The sequence below is a fragment of the Centruroides sculpturatus genome, unplaced genomic scaffold (assembly GCF_000671375.1).
Source record: "Centruroides sculpturatus isolate CEXI.00-Female unplaced genomic scaffold, Cexi_2.0 scaffold1757, whole genome shotgun sequence".
In the NCBI taxonomy this organism is placed as follows: Eukaryota; Metazoa; Arthropoda; class Arachnida; order Scorpiones; family Buthidae; genus Centruroides; species Centruroides sculpturatus.
In genome coordinates this window covers 55,714-69,343 of record NW_019387152.1, presented here as the reverse complement: position 1 = coordinate 69,343, position 13,630 = coordinate 55,714, and the positions used below count along the sequence as shown (strand labels likewise).

Genomic DNA, 13,630 nt, shown 5'->3' with positions numbered 1-13,630 from the left:
ATGTGAGGGACGAACAGACCCACAATAAAGTGTTATTTTAAATTTTAATTATTGGAAACTTTAATCGGTTAAATTCGAGCGTTTTATCGAGTTAGGCTAAAAGCCATAAAAATTATTTCCCACGGAGTTTGTTCCTTGTTGAGTCGGATCAAGTTAGTCAGGGATGTGTCACCAGGAACTTTTGATGGAGAATCCATATTGGACGCGAGACCGTTAATGGCAACCACCTGACCTCATGGAAAAAACCCAAGAGGAATGAGACGAGAGAAAAGAAAAAAAGACCCCGAGGTCAGTCGTCATCCGAAGTCCATCTACAGAAGTCGTCATCTGAAGTCCCTCTACAAAAGTCGTCCTTCCGAATTAACACCGTGACCCAGGATTAACATCGAGAGAAAAAGATCGTGCCTGATTAAGCCTCTACACTTCTCCGTGCCTCCACACCAGTGAACAGACAAGATTCGGAACTAGTGTAAAGAACAGTCCATCGACAAGGTATTTATCAACCCGCGATTCGTTTGTAAACTCTCTCTCTCTCTCAACCTCCTAGTATAATTAAGAACGATAATATGCCCGATATCTCTGTATAGTATTTAGTTCGATTTAGTTAAAATTGTTATTTATTTGTTACTATGGAGTCCGAGTAAGTTACTTCCTCGTCTCTCTCCTCACCTCTACTCCGAATCCAAGCGCTCACACGCTACCGCTCGCGAATCTTTAGACGTAACGTCGCGATTTCCGAGTTCCCCAGAGACTCGGTGGTGTCATCCTGACAGGGCGCCAAAGAGGTGCCGACCCTATGGTCATACATACATACATACATACATAACCTCTTTATAATATTAGTATAGATTTAGACCCATGTACAGGACTTTAAATGGGTGAGGTTAAAAAAATTTTTCTAACTCGCTTTATTTGTACAATATACATATATGAAGCATGCAATGTCATAACATTGTGAATGCCATTTTTCTCTAAATATGTATTATTAAAAATTGAATTCTAAATGCAATGTTTTCTGCTGCAAAAGAAAATATGGCAATATTGCATTGTAAGTGGCTGTATTTTTAAGATGAATTTATGTGCATATATAATGTTTAAAGTGCCAGAGTGCAAGTCACATGACTTTTGGTGCTTAAAATGTTACAGCTTATATTTACATCAGTTTGAAAGTGTAGAGAATTTGTAACCTAGAGAGTTTACCATTTTATTGTAAAACTGAAATGAATTCATACATTAGAAAAAAGCGTTTTTTACCTCTCCTGAAAAGTTTCTTTTTTGGCATTTACAACATTATGGCATTGCATACTTCATATAGAGTAGTGGTCCCCAAAGTGGTCGATAGAGTTTTCCAGGGATTGATTAATACACGAGGGTCAAAAGGGGGACGATTAATACCAAAAAGGATCAATTAAAAAACAGGAAAAAAATGTCTAGGAAAAAAATAGAATATTCCAATAAAAATTTGAAATATGGATATGATCAACATTACTGACTACCCTAGTTATAACTTGAGTTTTGCCTTAGCCTACGCCGCTTTAAGCATGCGTTACTCTGTTTTCACACATCTGACAACTGTACTAGTATTGCAAACATGTTATGAACGCTGGTAGTTCATTATACACAGACATACGTTGCACTGTTACACTCTAGTAGGGTTGTCACTCTAAGTATTTTATATCTAAATGTAGATATTTTGTCCTTTACAGAGAAAATATTGTAATATATTGAAAATCATTAACCCTTTACCATCGCCATCTTGTTTACATTTATTCTGTAAACTGTCCGACGGCAATATAGTTCAGTCAGGTGATATTATTTTAAAAATTTACCAAAAATCAAATTATCATTATGTTCATATGAAAAAAATCACGTACATTTATTAATATCTTTAGTTTAATAGTTTAGAATAATTATAATTCCTTTTAATTCTAAATACAGTATCTATTGTTAGCAAAAGGTGGCAACACTGCACTCTGAGAATAAACAGTCAGTTCTTTATAGCTCGTGTTGGAGTAAGTTGTCTCTCATACTGCTGCTAAAACAGCAGTAAGTGCAGCAAACGTATTGTGTTTTTCATATTAGAAATCTGATTTTAATACTCACAATGTCGGCTACCAATGCTAAGAAGAAATGCAGACAGTATTCACAGAAGTATTTTAAATATATTTTGTGCCATCGTTTGCTAATGAAACTATTCCTATGTGCTTATTATGTGAAAAATCTCTCAGCAATGATGCTATGAAGCCATTGAAAATGAAAGACCACTTGGAAAGGATCCATTCTGATAAGAAAAACAAAGATTTCGAGTACAGTCGACCCCCCTATAACACTGTTGATTATTCTGTTTTATATGAATTCCATGTTGTACAAGTCACTTAGATTTTACAAATACGTGAGCCATTACAGCCTGGCACACGTATTTGTAAAATCTAAGTGACTCATACAACATGGAATTCATATAAAACGGAATAATCAACAGTGTTATAGGGGGTCAACTGTATTTCAAAATACTAAAAGAGAAATTGAGAGTTCGGCCAAATTTGAATACATATTTGAAGTCATTTGCTAGAGTTGATAGAGGAGGAGGACTGAAGACATCCTACAGCATCTCTCTTAATTAATATAGCAAAGAAAGGCAAACCGTATACTATTGGTGAAGAGATTATAATACCAGCTATAAAAGATGCAATTAAAAATGTTATGAAGAAAGACTCCCAACTAGTTTTAAAATGAATACCATAATTTCAAATACTGTGCAGCGACGTATTGAGGAAATGGCTGATGATGTGGAAAGAATTTTGACCTCTGAGCTCCAGCATTGTAAGTTTGCTATTCAACTTGATGAATCAACTTTCGGAAGTTCAAATCTTCTCATTGCTTATGTTAGGTTTCATAGTCAATCCCTGAATGACACTGTTGATGAATTTCTATTTGCTAAGTATCTTGAAACTGATTCAAAAGGTGAGACATTTTTTTTATGTTTGCAAGATTATTTGAACAAGCACAGCATTCCTTTCAGAAATATTACTACAGTAGCTACTGGCACTGCACCTGCTATGGTAGGTCGTTATAGAGGATTTTTCGTCTTTCTGAAGGAAAAGGTTCCTAAATACAGTACATACTGTTCACTGTGTCCTACACAGGCAGCATCTTGTAGCCAAAAAACTGAGTGCCAATCTTCATGATACTCTAAAAGTGTGCATCAGGTCAATAAATAAAATTAAAGCTCATCCTCTCAATTCCAGACTGTTGCAAAGTTATGTGAAGAAAATAACGAAACTTTCAACCAATTACTTTTGCACACTGAGATAAGGTGGTTGTCAAGAGGTAATAATTTGCAGAGGCTTGTGACTTGTACAACTCAACTGAAGAGTTTCTTAGGAATGTGGATCCATCACTATGTGACCAGTTAAAACAGTGCTAGAACCATCTGTTTTATTTGGCAGACCTTTATTCAAAATTTAATATAGTACAGAAGCATTTGCAAGGAAAAAATGTTACAATTGTTCAAGCTCAAACAATCATAATGGCCTTTAATATATATATACATACATACATACACACACACATTTGTAATAATCATAATGGCCTTTCAAGTAAAAATGGAGCTATTTAAATCTTCACTGGCATGATCCAATTTTAAATATTTTTCAAACTTGTGTATTAAAAGAAAATGAAAAGATTTCCAACTGTGATTTTGAGATATATATTAAACATCTTGATAAATTAAGAGAAAACTTTAAAGCACATTTTGTAGACTTGGAGAATATGCATGTATCCGAATGATTTGCTAATCCATTTGATGTAAAAATAGATAATGAAGGTAGTGAACCTGGCTTAGAAGATGAACTGATTGAAATATGTTTAGATCTCGAAGCTAAAGCGTTGTTTAAAAACAAAAACCTCAATGAATTTTGGAGCAATAACAATATTGCCACTAAATATCCCAAGCTCAGAGCAGAAACCGAACCTTTCTTACTTACATTCCCAACTTCGTACATGGTTGAAGCTAGTTTTAGTCACACGAATGCAATTTTGACAAAACAGAAGAACAGATTGAACTTGGAAAACTGTGATGATTTGCAACTAAAACTTACCGAATATCAATAATCTTGCTGCTTCTCTTCAGACACGTCCTCCGACTAATATCAATTATTTTAATAAAAAGGTATTTTAAAGGCATTTTTAAGGTATTCAGTAGTAGTTGCAAAATGACAGTAAGAGGTTTTTTTTCGTCCAATATAATTTGTGTTATGTTTTCAAAGATAATTATGTATTTTACGTATTATGACACGTACGATTTAAAAACTATAGGCAAATTTCCATCTATCCATAATTTTGCTATTGTTTTTTAAGATTATAAATCAGTGGAAAATATCTTTTCCTGTTAATGTTACTGGGTGGATTTTATAAGATATGGGAACTATAAATTCTTTCGTTGGGTTGTTATGCAGGTCTTCTTGTTGCTTAACATCAGAAATGCAAAAAATGATTTAATGTTTTTGTTAAATACTTACACTGGGGATCGATAAGAAGACAAATATCCTATGAAGGGGTCAACGGGATAAAAAGTTTGGGACCCCTAATATAGAGTAATATAATACAGTTGACTACAGAGGAGTTGAACAGGTACAAAGTAATTTTAAGTTATTTATTTTTAATTCTTTCCAATTGATAGTTAAATTCACCATGCACACAGCTTTGTACTAGCTTAATTATAATCTGAAGATGTTTGATGATCTTTTAGTAGTTATAAGTTAAGAATGTGGACTGTTACAATTAAAAAAATAAGTTTTGGAATTATTTGAAAATTTAATAAAATTAAATCATGGCCAAGTTATAAGAAGTTATCATTTCTTATAAAAAGACAATATGCAAAAACTGTAAATTTATATTAAAATTTTGCATCTAAAACAAACAATTTATTTTTATTATTTTCACGAGAATTACTTTTGGCCATGTTTTCATCTACTACATCTCTGTTTTCACTTCTCAAAAATACAAATTAAAAATAAAAAATAAATCTAATAACAAACTCTTATTTCATTTTGCAAGAATCACATTCCTTTGTGATGCTTTTGTTATAAGTTTGATGCATCTCACTGTTGTTTGAATGTGACATTGGAATTATATCATTGGAAAAACTTCTACACATATAGTTATTTATCAGAAAGTTAAAATAACAATTTTCATCCAGATAAATAATTCAGTTATTTTAAACTTTATTTTAATTGGCCTTGTGACATGTTCTCTTCTTTCAAGTATTAAAGCATTGTATCCTCCAATTTTACTTTCTCATATTGATTATATAGGGATATTTCGATGACTTGGGATAATATTTTTGTATATTTTTGAATTTGAAAATTTTTTTCATTTTGTCCATTACATGGGCACTAAGAGGTCCTGTTTTTCCTGCCACAATGGGGCAACTGGATAGTGGAGAACTTACTATCCATGAAAACTACTTGAGATTGCTCACATGGATTTGATCCTGGTTCCCTGAGGACAATAGATCAACATCTTAACCACTTCAACCATCCACAAAGTGTAATATTATATCTAAACTTTGGTCAATAAATAATAAACTAAAGTTAGGAAAATTATCTTCCCTTATAAAACCAAACTTAGTAAACAGCAATTGCAAGTAAACTCATTCCACAATATGAAGTATCACATTGCTTGCAATGTACAATGAATTTTGTTGCCTTCATTCTATCTTGACCTTTGGAATAATGGAAGGAGAATGACTCCTAAAGATATGGAATGGCCAACTAAATAAATTTTGTGTGTCAATCTAAATTACTTTTAGTGATAAAATAAATTTATCCCTTACACTGAAAAGAATCCATGAATGAAATAATTTAACCTTTTTTTGCTCCTCCTGTTATTCTTCCTTCTTTATCATCAGTTTTTCTGATTATTATATTTCTGGTAATTTATTGATTAATAAGAAATTCTTGCTCTAAATCATAAATTTTTTCTTCTTTTATGATTACTTTTTGTAAATTATTTACATTTACAAGATATGTAATAATAGATAATGATGATTCAGCAAATTAGTGAATTATACTTGGAAATTATAAATGTAATACTATTACAACATTAACTAGATTATGCCACCTTCTATTAAAAGCACAGTTAAAAGCAAGTTTTAACTGTTTTCATCAAACATTTTATTGTATTAATATATTATACCACCACCACCACCAATTAAGTTTGCCATCATTTTATACTTTATGGATTTTTTTTTAATTTTTTGATATTTTTTGCAATATCAGGCAAACATCAACAATATTGTACCAATACAATTAGAAAGCACAGGAATCTTAATTACTTTCAACCAAAATTTCTATTTTATGAACATTATTTCAATTTGGATTTTATCACGGTTGGTGGCAAGTTTTTTCCTCTTACTTAATAATAACAAAAAGAATAATAATATGTCTGTTTCGTTTTATCTTTGTTTAATGTAGACCTATATAGCCCTAGGCCTTATCTTATTTCATTTAAAATAGATTTTACTTTAATAGTTGTATTGTGCACAATGAAACTTCTAATAAACAGAAAAGGATAGCTCGATGAATTAATTAAGCATCAGACTACTGGATGGGACAGAAAATTTCTAGGAATTTTTTGGGGTAGACCACTCCAAAAAATTCTGGATATATTGGGCCCATCCTTCACTGGATGCTCCATTGTGTGCCTAGCCAAACCCATAATGGAGTTGATAAAAAGGCCATCTTAATGCCCATAGGACAAACAGTAAGGGAAAAAATGAAGGTAAATGACAAATTTTCAATATAGTTTTCATTTTCTTTACAGTCCATCTATGCATTATTTCAAGAATAGATGCTCTTTACTTCAACACGTTTACCGAGCAGTTCAGCTAAAAATTTTAATGCTTTGTTCACTTGAAAAATCATTTAACACAAAATGTAAATTCACAACTGATTTTACAACAATGATCTTTAGACAAGTATTTTCAGACATTTTACTTGAAGCATCTAGTGTGGAACATTGTCTCTTTTTTTTAGTCTTCTTCTTTGAAAGTTTACAAAGATCTATTTTTTTGTTGAATTTAATAATTTATTATTTAATAATGTTTATTTAAAAAAGTAGACAGTAAAATCTTGGTGTTGTATGGCAATAGGAATAAATAGGAGAGAGAATAACTGCATTAACTTTACCAATCCCCACAATAAATTATTGCTAGATCTCATAGTATACAGTGGTACGTCAGGTTACGAACGCCCCAGCATACAAAACTTTCATATGACATGAAAATTCGAACATATTTTTGCTCCACGATACGAACAAAAACTCACCATACGACGTTACATTAGTTCGCATTTTTCGTTTGTTTTTCTTACTACAATTATTTTTTTTAATGTATTACTTGGCTTTAATTTGAGTATGTTTTTCGCGTTGGAACGAATTATTTGGTTTTACATGTAATCATATGGGAAAAGATGATCCACCTTACGACATTTTCATGATACGATCTCAGTTTCGGAACAGATTAATTTCGTATCCTGAGGTACCACTGTATTTTTGAATGCTTGAATATTCTTGAATTGTTGAATATTTTTGACAACTTGCATGCACTGGAACAAAATCCTAGTAACTAATGAAACTACAAATTTTTTTCATAGATGTTGAACCTTATACATTGATGTAGTTTTGCAAATTGTCTTTTTGTTCACAAAATGACAAACCATGGTTAAATTAAAAAATACTTCACTTTTATAATTAATTTCTGTTACTATCAGAATATCAGTAAAACTAGCATTTAATAATAATACTAAAATATTTTAATCTATTAAGAAATTAATTGCAGGCAAAAGGTATTCTATACATACTTTACAAAGTATATATAATATAGTATAGCACTTACCTGTTATTATTTACACAACTTTCACAATTGCACCCACATTCCTGAAATGAAAATGATTATAAGATACAGAAACTCCTAAACTAATATTATGTTATCAAATTCAGAAATTAATTCTTACAATATAAATATTTAAAAAGTAATGTTAAGCTTTATCATTACAGAAATAATAATCTCTGAATTATTCTAGTATTTTTAGCCAAAGAAAACTTTATTAAAACATTAGTGTTAATGTTGTGTTTGAATACATTGAAGCTTAAATGTTTAAGACTTCATTTGGATTCAAAGAATACATAAATAAAAGGGAACAATTTATTAGATTGAGTTTCACTAGATAATTAATCTTGAATTAAGTGAAAATCAAATTTATTTAAAATTTTTGTTTTTTTAAAAAAAAGCATGAAAAATATCTTCAACTATACAAATGTTACATCTATACATTTTTTCCTGTTTTAATTATCTCTCTCAGCCTTTTCCTAATGTAATCTATTTTGGCTGTGTTTCCCAAAGAAAATAAATTTTCCAAGAATGTTTAAAGCTTTAGAGAAAAATTTTCTATGATTATGAAATTGTATGGAGTATGTCATGGTAAACATGGTATGAAGAAAAAATATTACTTTTTTTGTATCAGAGACCATTTTTTCAAATATCTAAATTAATTTACAAAATAAGTTAATTTTTACAAAAAATATTTGGTTAATATTATTACATATTAGTACACTGTTATAAAAATATTAAAAAATTTGTTTTTTAAACTACTTTCTATATTTAATATAAAATATAGAAAGTTATATTAAAGAATTATTATTTAATAAATGTAATAAAAATTTAAAATTACCTGGCACATGTATTTTTGTTCAGCCATTATAAGTACAATAACTTAAGAAATAATCAGCAATTAAGATCATTAAAATCATCAGAAAAATGCTGGAAAGAAATAAAATAAATTGACTGAAATGAAATTTTCATTCTATAAACTTTATACATAAAATTATGCTTATTTTCAGTTTTAATTTCAAAATTATCTTTATGTAAACTGATGTCATGTCAGTTTTATAATCAATGACTATTTACAGAAATCAGTTTAATAAATTATATTGTAAATTACTAAATGTTAAAGATTTATTATTAAAATAATTCTTTGTCGTCTTAATATTATCAACTAAAAGAAATTTAAGTTTTAATTATTTATTAACTCTAATTTTTATTTTTATACTTAATATCAACAGTATTTATGTTATCAATTCCAATGTAGCATATTTGGTTTTCTACTACGTTCTTATCAGTTATTGCATTATACTAATTATAAATATTTAATTTCTTAGTTTAAACATAATGTCAGATAACAAAAATAAAATGTATATTATTGTGACATCACAAATGCCAAGCTTGTAATTTTTAATCAATCTTTTAATTTAAAAGATCACATGAAATCTGGTCCAGTTTGTATACAGTTAATTTGGGCTTCTTGTTCCTAAGCTTTCCATATCTGATGTACACACACACACAAAAATATAAACATCCAAACCCAATAGTTATATATTAAAGCCAAATGATTGCCGAATTATATTGGGCTATACTACTACTATTATAATAGTAATACATAATGTGATATAATTCAGTAATCATTTGATTTTTCCATGTCTAGTCTCAATTTTCATTTACAGTAGAGCCTCAATTATCTGACTCAATTGGGGACTGGGGTTGGTCGGATAATTGAAAAGTTGGATAACCGAAAAGTATGAAAAAATCATTATTAGTGTAGTATATTATTATATCCCATGTAATTACTATATCGCTATTAATCTACTTCATGTTGAATTTTCATCAATGTTAAGCCTAACAAAAATTTTTTAAAATAATAATCGTCACTATTGTATCGTTAAAAATTAGAAAATTAAGCCTCGTTTAAATACTGGCTCCCTTTCATGGTCGAATAAGTGTTGCCAGCTAAAACACGTAAAAATAATATTAAAGTAGCCAAGACATAGCCAAATATTGTAGCGCCACATCACTAGTGGACATTTGAAATTTGCCGACCAGGATGGTCAGTTAACCGAGGTGTCAGTTAATTGGGGGGTCGGATAATCGAGGCACTACTGTAACTAACTCTTCTTGAGATAACAAAGGACAGATGACAATGGAACTTTATAGGTATGCAATTTGAAAATTTCAGCCCAATAAATCATCAAATTCCATTGAGAACTTTCAATTATATAAAGCAAGAAATGAATACAATAAAAGACTAAACGACTTTTATATTAAGTATAGCAGAACTTCAATTATCCAAGTCTTGATTAACTGAGATTCTTGCAGAGAAAACTCTTAATGAATACACTACTTTTGTTATGCTGTAATTCATAAAAGCCTAAAACAATAATATGTATACAAAATGGTTTGTTTCTGTTACCTTTTATCACTTAACTTCAATATAAGACAAACCCATTCATAGTAGAATGTAACTATAATATTACAATAATTACTCTTAAAACTATTGTACATATCGATTATAAGATGTAAAAAAAATGTTATTCTTTTATACATAATCGTATATTAATTATCAATAAAATATTAATGAATTTAATTTCATATTAATTAAATTCATTAAAGTATAAAGAAAGGCTTAAAGATGATACCTTAAAAATCTTTTATATTCGTAGCTTTTAATCCAAAATGGTTGTGGCTGTCTGTTTTATACAAATTTTTGGTTATCCGAGGTAGCATTGGTCCACATTAGAACTTTGTGATTAATTTTGATAATTTATTTTCTATTCAATCATATAAGTGAATAAGTAATAGCTGTTACCTGCAACTTTGCCCGTGCTGATTTTGCAAGCAAACCCCATTTATATTCAGTATTTCAACAATCATAGTAATTGTTATATAACACCTATCGCTGAGAATAATGAGAACTGTTGAGAATCAAACAAACTATTTTCACTTTGATCGATTTTCTGGAATGTTTACAATCATTCTATAATCAAACCAATATGCAATAACAAATTCAAATTTAAAACAGTTCGAACATTTGGTTAAAAATCGAAATATATAAAAATATTTATAACAATGTCCAAAATGTTATCAATTTANGAAATTCGAACATATTTTTGCTCCACGATACGAACAAAAACTCACCATACGACGTTACATTAGTTCGCATTTTTCGTTTGTTTTTCTTACTACAATTATTTTTTTTAATGTATTACTTGGCTTTAATTTGAGTATGTTTTTCGCGTTGGAACGAATTATTTGGTTTTACATGTAATCATATGGGAAAAGATGATCCACCTTACGACATTTTCATGATACGATCTCAGTTTCGGAACAGATTAATTTCGTATCCTGAGGTACCACTGTATTTTTGAATGCTTGAATATTCTTGAATTGTTGAATATTTTTGACAACTTGCATGCACTGGAACAAAATCCTAGTAACTAATGAAACTACAAATTTTTTTCATAGATGTTGAACCTTATACATTGATGTAGTTTTGCAAATTGTCTTTTTGTTCACAAAATGACAAACCATGGTTAAATTAAAAAATACTTCACTTTTATAATTAATTTCTGTTACTATCAGAATATCAGTAAAACTAGCATTTAATAATAATACTAAAATATTTTAATCTATTAAGAAATTAATTGCAGGCAAAAGGTATTCTATACATACTTTACAAAGTATATATAATATAGTATAGCACTTACCTGTTATTATTTACACAACTTTCACAATTGCACCCACATTCCTGAAATGAAAATGATTATAAGATACAGAAACTCCTAAACTAATATTATGTTATCAAATTCAGAAATTAATTCTTACAATATAAATATTTAAAAAGTAATGTTAAGCTTTATCATTACAGAAATAATAATCTCTGAATTATTCTAGTATTTTTAGCCAAAGAAAACTTTATTAAAACATTAGTGTTAATGTTGTGTTTGAATACATTGAAGCTTAAATGTTTAAGACTTCATTTGGATTCAAAGAATACATAAATAAAAGGGAACAATTTATTAGATTGAGTTTCACTAGATAATTAATCTTGAATTAAGTGAAAATCAAATTTATTTAAAATTTTTGTTTTTTTAAAAAAAAGCATGAAAAATATCTTCAACTATACAAATGTTACATCTATACATTTTTTCCTGTTTTAATTATCTCTCTCAGCCTTTTCCTAATGTAATCTATTTTGGCTGTGTTTCCCAAAGAAAATAAATTTTCCAAGAATGTTTAAAGCTTTAGAGAAAAATTTTCTATGATTATGAAATTGTATGGAGTATGTCATGGTAAACATGGTATGAAGAAAAAATATTACTTTTTTTGTATCAGAGACCATTTTTTCAAATATCTAAATTAATTTACAAAATAAGTTAATTTTTACAAAAAATATTTGGTTAATATTATTACATATTAGTACACTGTTATAAAAATATTAAAAAATTTGTTTTTTAAACTACTTTCTATATTTAATATAAAATATAGAAAGTTATATTAAAGAATTATTATTTAATAAATGTAATAAAAATTTAAAATTACCTGGCACATGTATTTTTGTTCAGCCATTATAAGTACAATAACTTAAGAAATAATCAGCAATTAAGATCATTAAAATCATCAGAAAAATGCTGGAAAGAAATAAAATAAATTGACTGAAATGAAATTTTCATTCTATAAACTTTATACATAAAATTATGCTTATTTTCAGTTTTAATTTCAAAATTATCTTTATGTAAACTGATGTCATGACAGTTTTATAATCAATGACTATTTACAGAAATCAGTTTAATAAATTATATTGTAAATTACTAAATGTTAAAGATTTATTATTAAAATAATTCTTTGTCGTCTTAATATTATCAACTAAAAGAAATTTAAGTTTTAATTATTTATTAACTCTAATTTTTATTTTTATACTTAATATCAACAGTATTTATGTTATCAATTCCAATGTAGCATATTTGGTTTTCTACTACGTTCTTATCAGTTATTGCATTATACTAATTATAAATATTTAATTTCTTAGTTTAAACATAATGTCAGATAACAAAAATAAAATGTATATTATTGTGACATCACAAATGCCAAGCTTGTAATTTTTAATCAATCTTTTAATTTAAAAGATCACATGAAATCTGGTCCAGTTTGTATACAGTTAATTTGGGCTTCTTGTTCCTAAGCTTTCCATATCTGATGTACACACACACACAAAAATATAAACATCCAAACCCAATAGTTATATATTAAAGCCAAATGATTGCCGAATTATATTGGGCTATACTACTACTATTATAATAGTAATACATAATGTGATATAATTCAGTAATCATTTGATTTTTCCATGTCTAGTCTCAATTTTCATTTACAGTAGAGCCTCAATTATCTGACTCAATTGGGGACTGGGGTTGGTCGGATAATTGAAAAGTTGGATAACCGAAAAGTATGAAAAAATCATTATTAGTGTAGTATATTATTATATCCCATGTAATTAGTATATCGCTATTAATCTACTTCATGTTGAATTTTCATCAATGTTAAGCCTAACAAAAATTTTTTAAAATAATAATCGTCACTATTGTATCGTTAAAAATTAGAAAATTAAGCCTCGTTTAAATACTGGCTCCCTTTCATGGTCGAATAAGTGTTGCCAGCTAAAACACGTAAAAATAATATTAAAGTAGCCAAGACATAGCCAAATATTGTAGCGCCACATCACTAGCGGACATTTGAAATTTGCCG

General features: G+C 28.6%; 1 protein-coding gene across 5 annotated transcripts in view; it reads right to left on the bottom strand.

The window, feature by feature from the left end:
* LOC111616204 overlaps positions 1-13,630 on the bottom strand; it is a 39,645-nt gene that overhangs the window by 7,283 nt on the left and 18,732 nt on the right. For 2 of the 5 annotated variants that reach the window (XM_023357633.1, XM_023357632.1), the window contains exons 2-3: positions 12,431-12,519; positions 11,596-11,636 (exon numbers count right to left, since the gene is read on the bottom strand). In XM_023357633.1, the coding sequence (XP_023213401.1) occupies positions 11,596-11,636; positions 12,431-12,457 (68 nt within the window). In that variant the 5' untranslated portion in view covers positions 12,458-12,519. Of the gene's footprint in view, positions 1-7,894; positions 7,936-8,729; positions 8,826-11,595; positions 11,637-12,430; positions 12,520-13,630 lie in introns of those variants that run through there. The other 3 variants (XM_023357631.1, XM_023357629.1, XM_023357630.1) reach the window with 2 other exon arrangements.